The sequence below is a fragment of the Polypterus senegalus genome, chromosome 12 (genome assembly GCF_016835505.1).
Source record: "Polypterus senegalus isolate Bchr_013 chromosome 12, ASM1683550v1, whole genome shotgun sequence".
NCBI lineage: Eukaryota > Metazoa > Chordata > Cladistia > Polypteriformes > Polypteridae > Polypterus > Polypterus senegalus.
In genome coordinates, this window is record NC_053165.1 from 160,346,242 (window position 1) to 160,369,205 (window position 22,964).

General features: G+C 40.8%; 1 protein-coding gene across 6 annotated transcripts in view; it reads right to left on the minus strand.

Annotated features, from left to right (window-relative positions):
- Positions 1 to 19,226, minus strand: part of LOC120540060 (afadin- and alpha-actinin-binding protein-like) — a 30,760-nt gene extending 11,534 nt beyond the window's left edge. For 2 of the 6 annotated variants that reach the window (XM_039770526.1, XM_039770521.1), the window contains exons 1-9: positions 19,141 to 19,226; positions 14,672 to 14,765; positions 11,250 to 11,401; positions 6,752 to 6,976; positions 6,554 to 6,664; positions 5,983 to 6,118; positions 3,660 to 3,735; positions 1,545 to 1,716; positions 1,277 to 1,412 (exon numbers count right to left, since the gene is read on the minus strand). In XM_039770526.1, coding sequence (XP_039626460.1) covers positions 1,277 to 1,412; positions 1,545 to 1,716; positions 3,660 to 3,735; positions 5,983 to 6,118; positions 6,554 to 6,664; positions 6,752 to 6,976; positions 11,250 to 11,401; positions 14,672 to 14,735 — 1,072 coding nt within the window. In that variant the 5' untranslated portion in view covers positions 14,736 to 14,765; positions 19,141 to 19,226. Of the gene's footprint in view, positions 1 to 1,276; positions 1,413 to 1,544; positions 1,717 to 3,659; positions 3,736 to 5,982; positions 6,119 to 6,553; positions 6,665 to 6,751; positions 6,977 to 11,249; positions 11,402 to 14,671; positions 14,766 to 17,871; positions 17,942 to 19,140 lie in introns of those variants that run through there. The other 4 variants (XM_039770524.1, XM_039770523.1, XM_039770525.1 and 1 more) reach the window with 4 other exon arrangements.
- Between the last annotated feature and the right edge of the window lie 3,738 nt (positions 19,227 to 22,964).

Here is a 22,964-nt window from a genome sequence, read left to right on the forward strand (position 1 = left end):
ATCCTCTGCCATTCCTCCTTGCAGATCCTCTCCAGTTCTGTCAGGTTGGATGGTAAACGTTGGTGGACAGCCATTTTAGGTCTCTCCAGAGATGCTCAATTGGGTTTAAGTCAGGGCTCTGGCTGGGCCATTCAAGAACAGTCACAGAGTTGTTGTGTAGCCACTCCTTCGTTATTTTAGCTGTGTGCTCAGGGTCATTGTCTTGTTGGAAGGTACACCTTCGGCCCAGTTCTGAGGTCCTTAGCACTCTGGAGAAGGTTTTTGTCCAGGATATCCCTGTACTTGGCCGCATTCATCTTTCCCTCGATTGCAACCATTCGTCCTGTCCCTGCAGCTGAAAAACACCCCCACAGCATGAAGCTGCCACCGCCATGCTTCACTGTGGTGACTGTATTGGACAAGTGATGAGCAGTGCCCGATTGTCTCCACACATACTGCTTAGAATTAAGGCCAAAAAGTTCTATCTTGGAGTTTGCTAAAAGACACCGGAAGGACTCGGAGATGGTGAGAAATAAGATTCTCTGGTCTGATGAGACCAAGATAGAACTTTTTGGCTTCCAACAAGACAATGACCCTCAGCACACAGCTAAAATAATGAAGGAGTGGCTACACAACAACTCTGTGACTGTTCTTGAATGGCCCAGCCAGAGCCCTGACTTAAACCCAATTGAGCATCTCTGGAGAGACCTAAAAATGGCTGTCCACCAACGTTTACCATCCAACCTGACAGAACTGGAGAGGATCTGCAAAGGTGGAATGGCAGAGGATCCCCAAATCCAGGTGTGAAAAACTTGCTGCATCTTTCCCAAGACGACTCATGGCTGTATTAGCTCAAAAGGGGGCTTCTACTAAATACTGAGCAAAGGGTCTGAATACTCAGGACCATGTGATATTTCAGTTTTTCTTTTTTAATAAATCTGCAACACTTTCAAAAATTGTTTTTTTTGTCTGTCAATATGGGATGCTGTGTGTACATTAATGAGGGAAAAAATTAATTTAAATGATTTTAGCAAATGGCTGCAATAGAACAAAGAGTGAAAGATTGAAGGGGCTCTGAATACTTTCCGCACCCACTGTATACTATACAGGAGGGCAGGTAGTCAAGGCTTAAACTGGCAGTAATGGGTGCAAGCTGGGAAGCCACCCTTCACACAGCACCACTTCTAACAACTCATGCCATACATTTAATTCAGCTATAAAGCTAATTATCTGCTTTGGGGAGCCTTGTGTTCTATGAAAGCCACCATGTAAAGCTTGACCCACTGCCAGAACATACCCTGGATGTTGGTGCCCATGTCCTCCACTTGCCACCCAAGACTGCGCCACTCTTTTTTCGTGCTGCCCACCAGTGTGTTTTTCACCATCTCTTGCCGTGACTGGTTCATCTCCTTATTACAAGTCATATTTTCTTCCTGTAGAACGTTCCAATTGAAATGAGAGAACAAGAGAGTTTCCGAAGTTGAATGTGTGAAGCGCAAGATGCTTACTCCATTAAAGACTGAGCAGTGAAAGGCCAGGGGCAAAAGCAAAATCACTCAACTTGCCTGTTTGGGGTTTTCCTCTCGACCAGTAGTGGAGCAGTCTGGCCAAGTCTGGGACAGGTCTTCCTCCTTGAGTTGCTCCATCGTTCTTTTGAGCTCAGTGTTCTCCAACACGGCCTCACTCAGCTGTCTCTCTAATGCCAGCACGAGTCCCCGGAGCATCTCCTGGTCCTTTCTGTTGAAGAGAGTCAGCAAAAGCAGCAGAGTGAGCGAAGGAAGGAGAAGAGGAGGAGGAGTTTTTTTATTAAAAAAAAAAAGAAAAAAAAAAAAGGAGAAGTTGTAGTAGTTCAGCTTGATGTCAATAGCTACACTCTATTTGAACAGACTGATTTGGCTACACTGGCTTTTTGTAAGATATCAGATATTCTGAACTCTGCCTCTGAATTATAATGCTGTGGACTCCAGTACTCCATACCAGTCATCCATGCCTGCCTCAGGATCGCCTTCTCAAATCTCTTAGCTAATGATCGAGTTTTGCAGTTTTGGTTTGTGAGGCCCTCTCAGTGGTCTATGTCAATTTTTCACTCTCCAGCAAGGTTATTCTACTTAACGAAATCTAAAATCAAGACTAAAACTATTATTAAAATAGTAAAGAACTGAATGTACTAATATGTTTTTGTATTTATTCTATATTTATCTTTTTTAGTTTATACACACAGCTCAAAACACCTGACATTGTGAAATAATTCAGTAGCAGAATTATGTTTTAAAAATATTTGTCAATTTTTCCTGTCTCTCAAAATAGATAATTGAAATATCATATTCTTTTAGTTCTTAACATTAGCTATATCATACATATTGCATACCAGGAATTTTTCCTGCCTTGCATCCAAAACTGCTGGGGTAGGCTCCAGGTTTGCTGCGCTCCTGCTCTGGATAAATAGGTTTAAATAATGTATATATTGCTCCTTATCTCAGATGTCATCTGTTGTTTTTTGCCTGTCCATACTCTTATTACCTACTCTTGCTCTGCTCATTGTGGGTTTACAGTTCTTATGGTGGGCTTCTCAAGTCTCACTGACCCGAACCTTGACACTAAATGCTTGTTTTTCTTGGTTTCCCTCAGTAGAGCTAGGTGGGGTCTACACACTGATTCAAACTGAAGAGCCCCAGTGATTCTCATGATCACACCTGTCAGAACATAGTAGAATCTCTTTTCTGATGTTTAATATCTTTTCAGGCCTGCAGGTGGCACAATTCTGTCTATAAACTGTATGTGCCTCAGACGGAATCAGATCAATACAGTTGGAAACTTGTTAAGGGTACATTTCAATCAAACATTAGAAAGAGGACCACAGATACATGTAAACATCAGAACAATCTGGACAACAGGCCATTCAGCGTCACAAAGCTCTCCAGTCCTGCTCACTTAATTCTTCTAAAATAACAAGTTAAGTTTTGAAAGTCGCTGAAGTCTTAATGTCTACCACACTACTTAGGTGGGGTCTACACACTGATTCAAGCCTAACAGCCCTTGTGATTTTCATGATCACACCTCTCAGAACACAGTAAAATCTCTTTTCAAATGTTTAATATCTTTTCAGGCCTGCAGGTGGCAAAATTCTGTCTATAAATTATATGTGCCTGAGATGGAATCGAAACATTAATATGGCTGGTAGAAAATAAAAAGCCCAGTATGGGAGATTTTTGAATACAATATTGAAGGCATTCATTAGAAGCACATTGTCATGGAGCGAAATATATGTTGTGTGGCATAGACATTTAGAATAGAAAAAAAACCCTCAAACCTTAGAATTCACCTAAATTTCATTACAAATTGGCCCATTCTGGGCAATAAAAGGAAAAGAAAAAAAGTGCCAATGATCAGTGCACATTTGTTCAGCATAAATGACGTAGCAAATATTGTAAAAATAATAAAATTGTACAAAATTGTTCATATTCAGTATCTTGTTTTGATTATGCTTGTTTTCATCAGACAAAAACAAAACCATTCAGTAAAACGTAGTGTAGTACGCTTCCACAAACATATCCAAATCCATTATGTTTACAGTTCTGTCTGACTGTGACACAAACTATACATGTCCTTTTATTCAATTACAATTTAAAAAATAAAAGCTAAAATAATTTCACCCCAGTGTGGGGTCTCTACTTCCATACCTGCTCTCCGACTTTCCAGTCTTCCAGGTGGCCCTCTTCCCATCTGCCCTGGCAAGCGGGTTTAATATGTCAATAGCTAAAAAAAAAAATAAATGAAAAATACCATCACCCAACAGATTTTCAGCTGTCACATATTGGCAAATATGATCCAGGAATGTACTGTAGAATTCTAATGGTCTAATGGCATTCCTTTTCCCAACTCATTCAAACATCAAACAGTGATGCTGTCATCTTCTATTGTCTTCAGTGGCCGCAGAGACACACTAATCCACCAACCTCGCCTTCCCCCAGCCCCTTCCAGTTTTTCACATTATGATCCGTCTCCTCTCTGATAATCATCATTGTTTACAAACAACTTTTGTGCAACGTTGGAGTTGACAGTCCTGTGGGAAGAAAATCTGGAAGAGGCTTCTGGGAGGAAGCTTACCAGATACATGGTGCTGGTCAGGCAATATCAGCAAGTGGGATAGAATGGCAGGTGCCTCCATGCAGGGGTTGGCTGCAGGAGCTTCGCAGCCCACTCTCCGATTATGGAACTCAGTTTTCTGGGCATAATTAAAAGGTCTGAGGAAGGGAGCCACATGCAAGACTACCAAAGCAGCAGAGAGAGCATCTTGATAGAACACTGGGATCCAAATACATAACATGCCAGCCGGACACATGTTGGGGTTTGATCAGCCCCAGTTGGGTCAACCTGGATGAGGAGGTTTGATGTTGAACTATTCTAAACAGTTGACGATTCCAGAAACCATCACTGATGAGGTGTCCAGTTGCATCAGTAGATGGAGTACGACGTCAGGATTTGAACCTTGCCATTTTACATAGTACCTTGAAGCAAACACTAAGAGTTAACATGATCGGTAGGACGAAATATGGGACTCTGGCAGAAGAACTTGGGAGAGTTAGGCGAGACTGAATTAGCAGGTTTGTTGAATAAGAGTCACCATACAAGCGTAATTATACATTCACTGGCCACTTTTAGGCACATCTGTTCGACTGCTTGATAAACGCAAATATCTAATCAGCCAATCACATGGCAGCTACTCAGTGTATTTAGGTGTGTAGACATTGTCAAGATGACCTGTTCAATGTCAAACCGAACATCAGAATGGGGAAGAGAGGCAATTGAAGTGACTTTGAGCGTGGCATGATTGTTGGTAGTTGATGGGCTAGTCCGAGTATTTCACAAACTGCTTATCTACTGGGATTTTCACGCACAACCAACTATGGGGTTTACAGAGGAAGGTCTGAAAAAGGGAAGATATCCAGTGAGCAGAAGTTCTCTGGGGGAAAATGTCTTGTTGATGCCAGAGGTCAAGGAAGAATGGCCCAACTGGTTCAAGCTGATAGAAAGGCAAAAGTAACTCAAATAACCACTCACTACAACTGAGGTATGCAGAAAAGAGCCAATCTGAATGCACAACACGTCGAACCTTGAAGCAGATGGTCTACAGAAACAGGAGAACACACCGGGTGCCACTCCTGTCAGCTAACAGGCAACTGAGGCTACAGTTTGCATGGAACCACCAAAATTGGACAACAGAAGCTTGGAAAAATGTTGCCTGGTCTGACAAGTCTCAATTTCTGCTGTGACAATCGGATGGTAGTCAGAATTTGGCACCAACAACATGAAAGCATGGATTCATCCTGCCTTGTATCAACACTTCAGGCTGGTAGTGGCACTGTAATGGTGTGGGGGATATTTTCTTGGCACACTTTGGGCACCTTAGTACCAACTGAGCATTGTTTAAATGCCACAGCCTACCAGAGTATTGTTGCTGACCTGATCCATCCCTTTATGACCGTAGTGTACCCATCTTCTGATGGCTACTTCCAGCAGGATTAACGTGCAATGTCACAAAGCTCAAATCGTCTCAAACTGGTCTTTTGAACAGGACAAGGAGATCATGGTTTTCAAATGGCCTACAGTCACCAGATTATAATCCAATAGAGCACCTTTAGGATGTGGTAGAACAGGATATTCACACCATGGATGTGCAGCCGACAGCATCATGGAGTTGATGCAGAAGTATCATGTCAATATGGACCACAATCCCTGAAGAATGTTTCCAGCACCTTGTTAAATTTATGCCACAAAGAATTACGGCAGTTATGAAGGCAAAAGGGGTTCCAACCCAGCGAGTGTATGGTGCTGATTCTTGAAGGGTACCTGTGTAATTCTGAATTTGGCAGTGTATTCACCCTATACATGTTTTCATGTCTAAGATTATCTTGACTTAAACAGATATTTCCAAGCAGCACCCAAACCCACCTTTGCATTGGAATGCGTTTTAAAAATGTGGAAGGGCACAGGAATACTTGCAGGCTTTGCGATCCTTCTTGTCCGTAATGAGCTGCTGTAGTCGTTCCTTCATCTTGCCGAGCTGCAGTTCCTTCCTTTTCGTGTCGCTGCTATGATGGGCAGCCCGACTTGACAGTACCCCCTGAAGCTTTGCAATCTAAAGAGTGTTAGAAGAATATGAAGAAATTTAGTTTGTTTTAATGTGAAGGAATACTGTACAAATAAGAGTATCATGAATAAGTACAATTTCACAAGTTGAGGAAAGAAAGAATGTGCAGTAGATTCATAAAGTTTTAAGACCCCTTCATATTTTATGCATTGTTATATTGCAGTCTTGTGTTAAAATCATTTCTTTTCTCACCCCCCCTCACCAAACACACAATGATGAAGCTGGAATTTGAACTCAGATCTCAGGAAGCGTGATTTAACAGTATTAAAATGGCCACCTTGCCATCGCAATTCACGTGTGGGACTTTCTTGCCTCAAGATCAAAAAAAAATTATAGCAGTTAAAAAGTGGACGATAGTGTTGGACTTTCAGAACACTCACAGACATGAAGCTTCATAATACACACTTCAAAAGTTCACTTTACCTCTTCTTTCTGCGTCCGCACCAGAGTTTGTAAATTCCTATTCTGGCTTTGGAGTTGCTGCTCTTTCCCCTGAAGTGCGGCCATCTCCTTTTCAAAGTTGCTTAACTGATCCTACACCCCGAAAGAAGCATATAGGTGAGAATTCTAGCATGGCTGAATTCCATAAAGCACATGCAGTTACTGAAAGGCTTGCTCTACCTGAAGCTTGGACAGACTGGATTTGAGGAAGTTTCTCTCAAAAACCATCTTATGATGTGTGGTCTCCAGTTCAGCTAAGCTGCAGTTGGTCTGCTGATGGAGCTGCAGAAGTGAGCAGGCAGAGTTTAGCACACATGCCAGGTCTGGGGGCTGAGAAGACAGCAGGTGGTCGTTCTCAAAACTGAGCTCTTCATATGGTGCAGGTAAGCCAAGCAGTGCCATTTCCTAGAAGAGAGAGAGAGAGGTTAGGAGCACTGATACAGTGCATTGCCATACCCACTACAGGACAAACCAACTCAGGATCCAGATTAGGACCCGAGTGCGGCCATGCAACAGGTGGTACATCAGCACCATTATAGTTCAGATGGAGTGGAACAGTGTGAGGGTTTTTTTTTTTTTGGTGGCTTGAGTACCAATTCTGCCACCAACAACCAGGTTTTTCCCTGCAGGTTGGAGGGTCTACGTGCAGGGACGGATGCAGATTAATGTCAAACTCAGGACGGAGCAACTGCAGGTTCAGGGCCTTGAGCAAGGGCCCAACAGAGCAATGCCCTTTTCGCAGAGGCAAGCAGGCGCATTTTATGGGATTCGAACCAAAGTGAATGAAAGTTATGGAATGTTGAGTGAGAGTTTTGAAAGATGTAACAGTTGGTGTGATAATTGTGAAGTGTTAGCATGTAGAACATCCGCTGCAACCTTCCAGATAGAAGGCAGAGGAGCTGGTGAGTGTGAATGGCAATTGTTGACTAGAGGGCATGAACTGGATATTGGCATATTGGTACTGAGTAAAGAAAGTGTGGAATTAAAACAAAGAACAATGGAAATGAAAGGAATTCAAGTGCTTGTGTGTGAAAGGTCTGAATGTGCTAGTGCAAGAATGGCTGAGTTGGAAAGAAAGTGCACCAGTTTAGGAGTTGGTTTGAATGAAACAGGACAAGCCAAAGAACAAAGGATGGGGGATGGTGCAGCAGGAAGTTTTACAAGCTCAGGCAGGAAGCCAGGAATGCACAGGGGTGTGAGGTCCTAACAGCTGTGCTAGGGCCAGCAGTAATTAAAAGCACACACACTTAGGTCCAGTAATTCGAAACCTGACTGACCAGTTGTTCAAAAAGACAGCCTATGACTCTCCATGCAATAAAATGGAGAAAAGTGAGCTGGTCTTTAGTAAAGAACACAGGTCAGTTTTAGCAGAAATGCTGGATTTAGAACTTGGGTTCTGGAGAGGCTTCAGTCCACACTTTCAGGTAGCAGTTACCATACAATAAAAAAAAGGACACACAGGCAATGAAAAAATAGAAGGGTAGCACAGGAAGACAGGAAATGGAAAATAGTTATTTCTGTTTCAATTTTCTGGCCTTTTGCAATAGTGCTACTTCTATTGTAAGGTTTTATGGACTTTGGTTTGGTGCAGGTAATAAATAGTGAAGGCAATTAGCAGAGTAAAATCCATGCAGGAGATCGGGTTACCATTGGCACATTGGAGTGGCGTGGCACTAGTGCCAAGCTGTTCCAATGAATGCCTGGAAGCAAAGTTTGAGTTTTGGCACCAGGTCGACAGCCAAGAAAATGAGATGGACAGAAACTGCTTTGTCACCTTCCATTTTGCAGACCTGCCTACATAGCAGAATGAAAAAAGAAAGAGAAACGACAAAGCAAAAGCAAAGACAAAGACATGAAGAAGAACTGAAGAGACAGCAAGAAAAGACACTTACTGGGGTTTAAGTGAGTAACAAGTCCACAAGTCATGCAATAATAATAGGACTAGTCACAATAGCTATAGTTTAAAAGGAAAGGTTTGTTCATTACTGCAGCAAATTTATATTCCAAGGGGTGGAAACTGAACAAACCAGTTAGGAATGCCAAAAATAAGGGGATTACTTTTATGCTCATAAAGTATACATTCTGGGTATTAATTAATTAAGTGGGATAATTAATAATATTAAGGAAAATGTATACTAAGAAAATTGGTGAACTTTTCAGGAAAGCAGGTGCAGCTGATACATTTGCAAGACATATGGGCTCCGATGTTTAGGTATAGTCTAATTGGGAAAATGCGGAAGCCCTGCTGAGATTGTCGGCTGTGGTACAGGCACAGGACCAGTGGGCCAATTCTGAACTGAGGTGTTTAGCACAATGAGTATGCATATGGTGAGCAAACAACTCTAGGGGTGGCCTACGGGGGGAATGATGAGAGTTGCAAAGCTTTGATGTCTCATGGTGGTGATGCCAGCCTATACTGGTAAAGGCTGATGGCAGTCAAGAGTTGCACCATGGGTAGGAAAGCACAAGAGGCAACTAAGTCAACCCCAAATGTGTGCAGAGGGCCACAATGTTGGTTTGTGAACAGTTTATGCAGTGGCACATGGCTGTCACTTGGGCAGAAGTGGTTGTACTGGCACCTGTGGCATGTTACCTTTCAAATTTTGATGTTAATTGTACAGCTGCATATGCTTAGATAGTTTGGGACAGGGGTCTAATTAGCAGTTAGACAGAGAACAAGTACAGATTAAAAATTCACACAATAGACTCAATTGTAGTGGGCTAGTTTAGTGGAAGGTGTGGACTTGTCTCATTTTGAACCACCAGATCTGATGACATATGAGACTGCAGAAAGAGTTGACGCAAGCTGGAGCAGATACAAGTCATCGGAGCGCTTCCAAGTTCTTCAGATTGTCTTTGAAATAAAGAAGATATGTAATGGACAAATGGTCACGGACAACTTTTAACACTGGGAGAGCAAATACTGCAAATCAATGCACAAGTTATGCATCAGACTCTTGAAACAATTTAAAGACATTGTGTATAAAGACACTGTACAAAACATTCATCGGGGTGGAGTGTTGTGATGTAGGATTTTGCATATAACTTGATAAATGTTTTGTATGTCTTTATTTATAATTTAGGCAAACCAAGTGGTGAGAGGTATTCATGTTTGCCTTCCCCATCCCCTTTTACGACTGTTCTTTGTAATTTTATGACAGGATTTGGGGATGTGTCTTAAACCAGTTTGATGAGCATTTCTTTGCTAAAGTCTTTTCTCCCATCCCCACACAAAGCCAGGTTAGTGTAATATATGGTCTTGGGGGCAGGAGATAAGATGTTCTATTTCACCCATTGGTCTGAGGTATGGCTGTTTGGAATTGGCTAGTCTCAGAGGCCTTTAAGTACCATGATGTCCTATTGGTTCTAGGAATTGGAGAGAACATCTATAAATTACTTGCTCAACCACATTCTCTCTCTCTGACTGACCCAAATATGATGATGAAGACAACACAATGAAGAGCACAGCTCAGCAGCCATATTGAACAGACATGTGGCTGAAAGCTGAGCACCAACGATGCTTTAACTAGAGACATTTTAAGTAACTGCAAGTCTGTGTGCCACCTGCACATCCCTAGCCTCAGAGCCACCATTTTTTTTCCTAAAGTGTAGAACAAAAATAATTTTGACCCAGCACTAGCACCTTTTGCACATTTTTTAGCTGGTTAGGTTATTGAGATAATCCAAGATATACAATGTTTGGTTTATGTAGCGTTGGTCACAAAAGGTGGCTTACAAAGTTCAGAAGAACAAAAGATTTTTTAAAGAAAACATGAAGAAATACTGATGGATGTGCTTACCACCCTGAAAATCAGGAGGGTACAGGAGGTGGATCAACCCTCCCAACAGCCTTTTCAAGATATATGATTAAGTAATGGCTTTACCTTTGGTTGGGGGTCTAAGCCCATAATAAGTGTTGAATCTAGCAATACCATTGTTTCAGAAGACACATCAAGCCCAGTTTAGTCGTGTGTTACCGTGGTGGTTGTCCTTATAGAAGTTTCTTCCATCTTTACAAAAGTTCTCTGTAGCTTAGTCACAGTGACCAATGGGGTCCTGGTCACCATTCTTAACATGCCCTTTCTCACTCAGGTTCCTATTTCAAAGAGGAGTTGTGATTGATCCAGACCTACTCCATGCAAGAATTCTGGAGGTCACTGGACTCTTGAGAACTTCAATGTAACAGCCTTCCCCAGATCAGTCTTGACATATTCACAGCTGTTAACTCTACAGGCTATTCCTTTGCCTTCATGGCTTGTTGTTTTTTCTTCTTCTCAATTGTATGACCTTCTATAGACAGGTGTATCTTTTCTAATCAGGCCAAATAACTGACAACAGGTGGGTACCAAAAAGGTGTAGACACATCTCAACAAAGCAGAACAAGATACACCTGAACCAAACTTCAAGTATCACGACAAATGGTGTGAACACATTGACAAGTGATATTTCATTCTTTTTATCTTGAACAAATTGGCACAAATTCCTAAAATCCTGTTTTTACTTTGTCTTTTGGGGTATTGAGTGTTGTTTGCTGAGGTAAAAATATAACTGCAAGATAACAAAATGGAGAAAAAGTGAATCCTTTCTGAAGACACAACAGCTCAGGGGCCCAACATGCTAAAAAACTGTGTTTGCACAAAATGTGGAAAAATAACTGGGATGAACTTGAAAGACTAACCTTGCTAAAGTAGGCCAGCTGCTGCTCGGTGCTTTGATCCCATGTCAGGGTGCCAGGGGAAGGACTTGATGGGTCAGGCAGACTCATGAAAAGATTGGGAGAAGTGGGGAGACGGGAACGGGATACATAACGAGAAACAAAGTCCTGCAGACCTGGCAAACAAAACAGACAGAGGAATATAATCTTCATTAAAAGTTATATACGGGGAAATGTGCAAGGCCATTTAGGCAGTTGGTTCAAAACTCCGTTAACCTGCTTGGTGTTAACCTCTAGTGTCTCTCGGGCAGAGAATTCTCTGTAAATTCGGTAAAGCCAAAGTGTCTCTCACGTTAAGCTGTATTGTTCACATTTAGTGTTCAGCACAAACATTAACCCAGCCACAGAGGATGCACAAACCAGTGCGTTTCTTTGTGCTGGTCCCAAGCTTGGATAAATGAGGAGGGTTACGTCAGGATGGGCATCTGGTGTAAAATTTTGCCAAATCCATATGCGGACAGATAATCCGCTGTGGCAATCCCTAACAGGAGCAGCCGAAAGAAGAAGTGTTAAACATAAACAGCACTCAAGACAGTATTCTGTTGCCATCTTGTGGATAAAATGCTGCACTGCCACTGTATGCAACTCATTCATATTCATAAGTGGGTTGGAGCCTTTATCCAAAGCACACAATGCCATTTAAGTAAAAAAAAAAAAAAAAAGGCAGAGCCACTTTAGAAACTGAAACTGACCCATCAGTTGAATAAAGTGATAGCAATGACAGTGTGAATGGTCATCAGACATCAACACGGATAGTAAAAAAAGATGCATATGGCACTGTATGCCAAAACCGCTGTAATATCCCTGATAAAATTCATGAAACTTTAGCATGGGGGAAAAAAAAAAAAAAGGAAAGCAACTGCAATCAAATGGAAAGACAAGACAGACATTAGGACCCCAAAGTGCTGTTCATAATGATGCAACTGTTGATGTTTGTCTGGGGAAATGTGGAGGTCACTATCCTACAATAACACAAGGGGTATGCTGAACGTGCAGATCAGGTGCCAGCATTCTACCCTCCTATTTACAAACAAAAAGATGAAAGTGTGCAAAGAAACGTGTCTACTCTCCCAATTGCGACGTCAGGATGCGTGTCCGTGACCATTTCAAAACACACTGCAAGAAGGACATGTACTAAATCTGCATATGTACAGCAGGGGACACTCAACATACTGATCCTACTGTATTTGTCACGAAGTAAGAATCCTTAAGTATACAAGTCTCAGAAGCACTTAAAGAAACTCCAATGCGTGGACTCTCTCAGTCAAAAAAATGGCCTAATAGAATCTTTACAAGAGATTTATTTTTCACAAAAACAACAATGAAGCTCCATGGAGGACAAAGGCAAAACGGGATTGCCTGTAACAAGGCGGCAATCCAAATCAAACAGGCCCTAATGCAGATTTTAATAATGAGGTTAAACACCCAGAGCAGATATTGGGTTATTATATACATCTCACAAAGCACAAGAACTCATCACTCCATAAGTGCGTTTAAAAAAGAACCACCAGGAGCTGTGGGAGACCCTCCAGATTTATAGGAAGGCAGTTCTTACCTGTAACTGGCAGTTGGGACCATCCACAAGCACATGTAACAATGTAGGCAGCTTACATACATAAACAAAATTAAAAAAAAAAGCAAACAATATAAATCAAAAATAAACAAAAAGAAATAAAACATTAACCTGAACCCTGGTATTGTGATCCGGGAGTCCCAAAAGCACTTCAAACATTGCTCCCTCTAGGGGGAGAAATACTGTCAAAACCCTGACTAGATACACAAAAAAAAAAAATAATAAAAATTGAATTATCTTTATAAAAATAAAAAGGTTATTTTAACAAAAGGCTCTGCAAAGCATGAAGCTCCCAATAGCACAAAGGAATTACCAGAAAAGGCAAGGCAATTCACAGGGAACAAAATGCCAAAACAGTACCCAAAGGCGAAGTTGAAAACAGAGTACAGGTTCAAAAATCCAGGAATTCACAAAGCAATAGCGAAGGCAAAGTTAGACACAAGAAACACTCCACTCGCTAGCGCATTCGAAATGAACCGCCAGGAACTATAGGCGACCCTCCAGGATATAGGGCAGAGGGCAGTTTCCTGCAATGATTGGCAGGTGTCCCCCATCCCTTGGTTATTAACCCACAAAACACATGGGATGTAATCAAATGCACACAAAGGATATCTATTATAAAAAAAACAAAAAAAACACTTCGAAAGTTGGAAGGAGACGAGACGCGATTTTCTCAGAGAGACACTGACGTCCCACGAGACAAGTCTTTATGCCAAGAGATTTAAGCAAGCCCGGGGCCGTAAATAAAACAAAAAGAGTAGATGACAAAGTAGAAAGTTGTAAAGAATTCAAAAATGTTGGCGTGATACACATGCAGAGCAGTTTAAGAGATAATGGAAATATGAAAATTGGAATGTTTCAACAAAACACACACAAAAAAAAAAAAAAAAAAAAAGATAGTAAAAATCACATTAGCACAAACAAACGGAAATTACTCGGTAAAATAACAGAACAGCGAAAAGAGATCTAATATATTGTTCGGATTTAAACTAAGTCAGAGACTTGTAGATCGTCCAATTCTTATTGCCATCAGGGAAAAAAAATAAAAGTAGTGTTTCTTCCCAATGAAGAGGCGTATCCTTCAAGAATTGAAAGAATTTGTTGTTTGGTGAAAGTGAAATCCCGCTAGAGAATTCATTTTTCATTTGTGTGAATGCTATTCTCAGACACATTTCTTGCCGAGAGAGAAAGAAACGATATTCACTCACAAGCACTTATATGTAGTGGTCACGATGTAATTCCAAACACGAAATCAAAATTCAAGCAATATTGATGAAAAGGTAAAAGCGAAAACATAATCGAATACATAGACATAGGTGATATGACAGAAGTGCACAATGCGAGATGCAGAGCAGCAAGCCAGCAGCTGATCAAGCAAAGAGGAGGTTTTTTTTAAAAAAAAAAAATGTGTTTCCCATTGGATCACCATTTAAGAGGGGGTTTCGGTGGAGCAACCATATCTCCCTGGGGGTGCGTTCAGCCCCCCTCTGCACAACGTGAGTAAGCAGAGATGCAAGGTGGCTGGTGCATTGTGCAAACCGTGGTGGAGTGGGTGGGGTTGGAGTGTGGCGAGCAAAGCAAGCAAGGGGCAAAGACCCCTAGCACACATCATAAAAGAAACGTTAATAGAAACAAATGATACAAAATTAGACAAAACAGACAAAAAAAAAAAAAAACACACACACAGCAACTTTGAACCCCAGCCAGGGGAGAAATGCTGGCTGAAACGCGACACCCGGACAGGGGAAGAACCCCCGACCGAGACACGATACTTGATGACGGTCACAAAAGAATGAATAGGTCCACAACCAACCTGGAGATGTGTCCATGTCCAAGCGTGAACGAATTGTCCATCCAGCATAATCCATTTGATACATTGTGTATTCCACTCAGTAAGACAAGAACTGCTAAAATGAAAGTAAAATGAACACATGTACAAGAAATTGAATGCACACGTACAGAAGTGTACAACACGGACTGGTAAGAAACTACGCCTCCTTTAGATTTCAGAGGATAATAAAGGATTAATTCATTTTTCTAAACCTTCAAAGTCTTTCATCAAACTGTTGGGAAGGGCAGCCAGGCTGTGCCAGCATTGGCCAAAAGACAGGCACTGGATGCCAGTCTGTAAATCTTTACTCCATTATGTCTGCTGTGCTGGAAGCCATTAGCCAATCAGCAAGGATCTATACTCAGTTTTCGTTTAGTGTGGGTGCACATATATTAAATACTACAGGTGTCTGTCAGCATAAAAAGCCATCTGTCAAGTCTGGTTCTAATGTAATTGGAGGATTCGACTGCACTCATATTGCAATAAGGACACCTAGTGAGAATGAAGCTGCTTTTGTTAGTCATAAGATGAGACATTTCATTACACATACACCATTTGTGATGCCAAGATGAGGCTGAAAAACGTCATGGCTCAGCAGCCTGGGTGAATGTGCGATGCATTTATTTTGAGGAAAACGTACAGAATATATCAAAAACTGACATATCAGCAATCATGTCATTACACGGGTCAGGAAATAACAAGAACTCACTCAGAAGCTGGCACCTTACGCATTTTTCCCCAACCCCCAGAACACAGCGGGGAGGCGCCATAATGGCACACACAATCTCGTATGCTCAGTGGTGGAGAGCAGGCGGATAATCTTGACTGCAGGTCGATAGGGTCTCGTTGTGTCAGGAGGAAGGCGGCTCTACCAGCCAATGAACGCCTGCAGCATCATGACTGCATATGTAGAGGGGTGATTAGCATCGAGGCAAATAAGTTCTAAAGAACCATTATTTTTAAGAATGATAGAAGAGTGACATTAAAAAAAAAAAAAAAAAAACACACACGCACACAACAAAATCAGCTTCCACAACTCCAAAACATCCATGGCATTTGGGGGGGAAAAAAAAAAATTACTGGAAGTCTAAATTTCTTCCCAAGTATCCAAAGGTTTGTAGATCTCTTGAAATGCTTTCTCAACAAAAGGGGTGGAGCTTTACGCAAATGACCATCCTTTATGGAAAGCTGGGACAGTTATATAAACAAAATGTGATTATTTTAACTTAAATCAACTTAATTTAGGGAAAATGGGAATACCATCATTGAGGATTTAAAAAAAAAGCTAATTTTGAGTAAGATTAACAAAATGTGAATAAGAGACAGATTATACTGCAGTTGAAAACAATCTGACTGCTTTGTTTCCACATAAATCAGTGGTATTCATCTTAACAAATTTAACTCTACGTAACTCAAAAAAGTTAAGTAAAAACTTATTTTAAGTTAAAGCAACTTAAAATTAGATACACATATTAAACATCCCCAATCATCTTTTTTCGGCTGCTCCCGTTAGGGGTTGCCACAGAGGATCATCTTCTCCCATATCTTCCTGTCCTCTGCATCTTGATGTGTCACACCCATCACCTGCATGTTCTCTCTCACCAAATCCATAAACCTTCTCTTTGGCTTTCCTCTTTTCCCGGCAGCTCTATCCTTAGCATCCTTCTCCCAATATACTCAGCATCTCTCCTCTGCAGACATCCAAACCAACGCAATCTCGCCTCTCCGTCTCCCAACCGTCCAACTTGAGCCGACCCTCTAATGTCCTTGTTCCTAATCCTGTCCATCCTCGTCACACCCAATACAAATCTTAGCATCTTCAACTCTGCGATCTGGTCAGTGCCACCACCTTCAACCCACATAACATAGCTGGTCTCACTACAGTCCTGTAGACCTTCCCTTTCACTCTTGCGGATACCCGTCTGTCACAAATCACTCATGACACTCTTCGCCACCCTGCCTGCACTCTCTTTTTCCCCCTTCCACAATCCCCATTACTCTGCACTGTTCATTCCAAGTACTGTATTTAAACTCATCCACCTTCGCCAACTCTACTCCTTGCATCCTCACCATTTCCATGACCTCCAACTCATTCACACATATGTATTCTGTGTTGTTCCTACTGACTTTCATTCCTCTCTTCCTCATATCTCCACCTCTCAAAAGGTCTCCTCAACCTGCTCCCTTACTATTACTACAGATCATAATGTCATCAGCAAACCGGGACTGTCTAATCTCGTCTGTCAACCTGACTATCAACACTGCAAATAAAAAAGGGCTCAGAGCAAATCCCTATAGTTCATTTTATTTTTCCGAGTGCTCCCCACACACTTCAAAAACCCTGTTTCTTTCATGGCACTTTATGGTTCTTTATTGGGTTGTGTGGTTCTTTGTTGACAAAGCACGCTCTTATTCTGGGAAGACTTCTTTGTAAGTGAAGTTGGTTTTTTGTGCTTTGAAAAACTTCCTAATATGTAGGGAAAAAAATAAACCAAATCTAACATATACAGAGTGTCCCACAAAAAAGTGGCCATGAACAAAGAGTGTACATGACTGGCTTTCACTTCCAGCATTTTCTGTAAATGCGAGTATCAGATTTGATCATTTTTCTCTTCATCACGTAATGAAGTCGTCTCGGTGGGCCACCCTTGTAGTAGGCGGCCTAGCAGGACACTAACAGATTAGGAAAACCTGAATTTAGTCTGTGTTATTGTATGAACAGTCCTTTTAAAAATTAGGTCCCACTGATATTTCACAAATATATTACCATCTATTCGTGATCATTTGCTGTACAGAGCCGGTTTAGGATCTACACTAAGTAAAGGTTCTTTCTGGAACCTTCGTGTGGATGGGTCTTTTGCAGGCCAAAAGTTGTTCCCCTACTGCATCGCTCTTAAGAACCGCTGTCACTTTTCCATCTAATACTGCAGGTTAATTTTACTCATCTTCGCTTGCTATAAAGATACCAACTGACGAGAGCCTTTATTCGCATTAGCACTGCCTCGTTCTTCAAACCTGCAGCGGGTGAAAGCCACCGAACACCCGCTAACCAGCGCCAGGTCACGTCATATACTCGTTAAAATCTTCGCGGTCCACCGTCACACTTCCATCGACAGGGACGTACAGAATCTTTTCGCTCATGTAAAGTACACCCGAATGCATGAATAATTTTAATAGTGTACCTTGAAATGTTTACACAATCCTCAAACGCAGCAAGCATACTGCCGACTTCCAAACAGACTTCGAGATGTGGACTGGAGGAGTTTGGGGGTTACTGTAGGTGTGTTTTAAATGGTGGGGCGTGGTCTCACTTGGACTGGCGTCCAATAGCTGTGCGTGGAGTGAGCGCGAAAGACACTGAACAGCCACGCCTTTCAGGTAGAAATGAGAAAATCTGCCAATATCATAAAACGTTAAAGGTCAGTGTGTCCATCCATTCTCACGGTGTACTGTAATCCGATTGGTGACGTGCCGAAAGAGGAAGCGCAAACGTGAGACCGAGATGCTCGAACTTAGCGGAGTGAAGGCGAACGAACCAAACGGATAGAACGTCGCCTTTAGAGACGCCAAGAATAAAACTGGACAGAAGGTGAGAAAGGGGTCTCCAAAATAACAAGTGTCCGGCTTTACCGGTGTTCTGACGATTTGTCCTACTTTGTCGAAGTATCCTACCGTAGTTAAAAATTTCTTCCCACATTTTTCCATAGCTTAAAAAAGCAAACCAAACAAGTTCTAATTAGCACATTAAAATTAAGTTTATTTATTACGCACTATGTCAACAAAAGCAACAGATTACTTGGCATGAATGGTATATACACCGTATATGTTACACCCATCCGTTTATTGTAAGTCGTAACATTAAACTTATAACGTTATACCATGTCGTCATTTAACATGTTGTATTTAGAAGTCGTCTATCAAATTTATGGAAATGTTAACATTTCTCAATTTATTCAATATGCATCATTTTGGTGTGCGCATGCGTAGTATCAGTGAGTAGATCATTTCGATGGGTAGGATGTTTCGTTAGAACACCTGACCGTGCTGGAGAGTCGGAGCCCCGGACATGCAAATATAGAGAAAAGGCTCCGAAGGCACACGTATGGCAATAAATCGCAAACATTTTAAATTATTCTATTACGTGTCTTCAACAGGTGCTGTGGCTACTAAGGCGATCGGATTTTAAAAGATAAAAGGTTTCCGCCATTCTTCGTGTCCACGCTTGCCATATACCAGCGTGTTTTAATGTTGTTCCACACTGAAAGATGCATTTGCACGTTTGCGTTTGATTGACTGCCGTCACCGTTTTCGTTTGAATTATTTTTCACAGCTAAACAATTCTCTAACAGCCGGTCTTCACGAATTAAAAAAAAAAGTCGCGTCATATCATTTATGAAAACGCTGCAAGCAAATGTTTAACGGATGTCTTCTTAAAAAGTTTTAAACATTACCGTTTTAGCGGAAACGAAGCCTCCGTATCGCAGCTTCCACCATCAGATCTTCCACTAAGCTTTAAGGCTAACAATCGTGAAAAGACTTAAACATTCACGGAGAAAGACGAGCATTTGCTAATCGAATCGTTAAAACATTTAGCGACTAACAATTGAACGACGAGCCCCACGCCCTCCGATCCAAATGTGAAATTAGACTCTTCAGATAGGCTTATTGACCACGATTAATGAGGAGAGCAACCATACCGACTTGGGAAGGTTTACTAAAAAATGAATATTTTCTATTTGAAATGTATTATTTAATATTCTGTAAGAGTGCCATGAGGGTTGTCGGGGTTCATTCCAACAATCCCTCAATTTGGAGGCAAGTTGTTAACGACATTTCACATAATGGGCGTCATGTTTTTGCTGTCATACTACAATATGACCAGAAATCCTTCATGGTAGTAGCATTTCTAAGCAATACTTAGTGGAATTATTTTTTTTGTATACATTATTAAAACCGGGGGGAAGAAGGGAATTGTTTCTTTGTCTTTCATTATCAGGAAGAACAGGGTCGGCCATTGTACAACAGCCCCTAGAGCAATTCTCAGGTTAAGGGCCTCGCTCAGTTTAAAGGATTCACTGCGATCAATGTGGATGTAAACCCCTAAGGCTGACAATTCAACTCCCCATCTGTGATTTATTTTGTGATCCTGAAATGAATCACTTAGCCTAATTAAAGGTCAGAATAATGAATTATACTGACTATGGCCAACTGGGGCTGGGCAAAAGGCCGAAAAGCCCATCACAGGAGCCACTCTCATTCACACGCACAGACACGCACGTACACCATATTCACACAAAGTGACAATTTTCAAGTGTCAATTAACATAACCCTAAATAAATAAACCCTTTTGTAATTCCTTCTGTACCTAAGCATGTCTGGCTGAAGTCATTTTCACGATATTGGGATTTGCAGAACTGGTCAGTTATGACAAATGTTAGGGAAATAACAGAAGTGAAAGGCAAACTTTATTTGGTACTTGTGTACTAAACAGACGGCATTGAAACGACCCCCACGGAGCCCAACACTTAAATGAGTTGGGGGAAACCTTAAATATTTCTTTTTTTTTATCCCAATAAATATACAGTATTATGAATTTGTCAAAACAGTTATACGTATTTCTATAATATACCAATTTCTATATATTTTTTTTATCCCAATAAATGTTATGAATTCGTCAAAACAGTTCTGTTTTCGTTTGTCATGCCATCCGTTTAGTACACAAGTACCCTTTATTTATTACAGCGAGTGACTGTTACAAATATCAGGCGAATGTGGCATTCTGGTAGTAAATTAAGGGGTAACCAGAATTTTAAAGTCCCAAACCTGGACATTGTGTAGCATGTGTGCCCAAACATAAAGCTAATCCTAAGTGAAAAAACTATTTTCCCTCGGGGATTCAAATCAAATCCAAAAATCCTCACTAGTTTAATGAGTGCTCTACATCATCATCATCATTAGAGGGGGATAAGGGCACATTAAAAAAAAAAAAATTACAAATAAACACACAGACCACGTGGTAAACAAATGAATGGCAGTGCTGTTTTTGTCTGCTCCTTAGTTGTCCTCATGAAGCTGTTCAAACATAACACACATTCTTAATGAAGCTTACCCCGTCAGTGTTTTGATTGTGTTATTTTTTGTATATTCCATTTTATGGGTTTTTGTGCCCCTTGGAGTTTCATAAATATATTCTAAATAGATTGTGAGGATGCTTGCATCAGCAGGGCAATGTTTTATTACAATGGCAGCCTGTTAAATGCAAGTATATTTTTGTATTCTTCAGTTATTTATTGGGTTGCACAGCATGAAATCGGGATGTCTGGTCACCCGTAAATTACAGTGTCAGTTAAAGAGTAAATCGTTATAAACTGCAGACAGTGGAGCAGTAAGGTAGGTTTAGTGTAAAATGTGTATTTGCCCTGTGCACTGCGACTTACACACCACAGGGGTACAACATTCATTTCTATGTAACTTTTTTGTTTTCTGTGCTTGAATTTTATATTTTTACAGTTTGGAAAAACGTTTAATTTATTTAACAATTTTAAATCATTAATTTTTTTTAATTGTTAGTTCATTTGTTTTGAGTCAAGAGTTTCTAGTTTTTAAAGCTAGCTTTACAAACTGTGACACCAAAGAAAATGATCAAATCAGTTCAATAAAAGTGTGACAGAATAGCGTCGTCATGGCTTTGTTTTTGTCCCGACTGGCAGTGTGAATTTGGACCTTATTATACATGTGTGCCATTCTAAACTAGCTGGTGTGAGTCTCTGGGTATGCCAGACCTTCACGGGAGCACACTACTGACAGCCTGTGACTCGCTAAGATTGTAAGTGAAGGCTTTTATTGAAAGTCATTGAAAAAGTTGTCAATGTTGTCATGACGTACTGCCTACAATTTGGAATTTACAAGACAATACAAAAACTTTACATTTTTAAATTAAGGTGAGGGGAAATGTTAGTGAAGTGGTGGATGTGAAAAAAATGTAGTGAGAATGTTGTCTTTGAATTTGCAGGAGGCAGAAAGGACGAGGGGATGTAAAACACAAGAAAAATATATTTAGGCCAGGGTTCATATCCTTATTTTTATGTATTTTTTGTTTATTTTTGGGTCATTGTTTTATGTTAATGTTATGTTTATTTATTATGTGCTTTGTTCTCTATGCCTGTATTACGTTCCCTGTGTGTTGTGCGTGGTGCCACCTGCCGATCACCACCAGGAACGGCCCTCCACTCTATAAATCTGGTGCGTTTTCCCAGAGTTCCTTCTAGTTCATTTCATTAGTGCTTGGAAGTGTTGAGTTACAGTGAACTTCTGTGTAGACTGTGTTTTGGATTTTTCTTTTGACTTTTCAATTGGATGGTGTATTTGCATCGGATTGCCTGAAGGTTTAGGCAACTCCTTCTCGGCTTTTTGCGTTCAGTGGAGCTTCATGTTGTGTTGGGGCATTTTTCATTAAGGATAAACCTTGTTTATTTTATAAAGATTCAACAAGGACCTTTTTGTGTCTATCCAGGGTTATGGACGGGATTAACCCTGTCCCTTGAACCCTTGCAGTGAGCATTTTTGGAAGTACTGTTTGGGATTTACGTGCTTTGGGAATCTGAGTTCACAACAATAAATTATGAAAACATGGGAGAGCAGAAACAACCAAAATGATAATCAAAAATCAATGCCAAAAACCATAAAAAAAAAAAAAGGTTAAAATTCTGACACTGAGGCCTACTTTGAAAGGAAGCTAACTACAATTCTGTACAAGTTTCATTTTGATTTATCCTCCGAGGGATAACAAATTAATCAAATGCTGTGTTTTTAACAGGGCTATGGAGTCGGAGTCGATTTTGGGTACCTGGAGTTGGGGACAACAAAAATGTACCTACTTCTAATAAATTTAAATTATAATGAAAAGAAATACAGCAAGTTCAATTGTCCCATTTCACAAACAATAGTCATAACTAAGTACCTCTCTGATGTAAGAATAAAGCCCAGTGCATAATTGTGTTACTACTACTACTAGTGTGAAGTTCAGCTGAGCTACCATACAACCTGATATTCACATATTGTAATCTGGATTATGGGTCATTACAAAAAGTGTTTTCATTTTATTTCAGATATAATGTGTTTAACAAGTTAATATGAGTGTAAACAAGTGTAATGCTGTAGGTGGAGGTGTGTGCTATGGCCTGATGTGTCTTCAGGAGTTCTTCGTTTTTTGTTTAAACCGGCCAATACGGTACAGAGTCCGCTTCCTAGCCAGTAGTTCTGTGGTTCAATGACG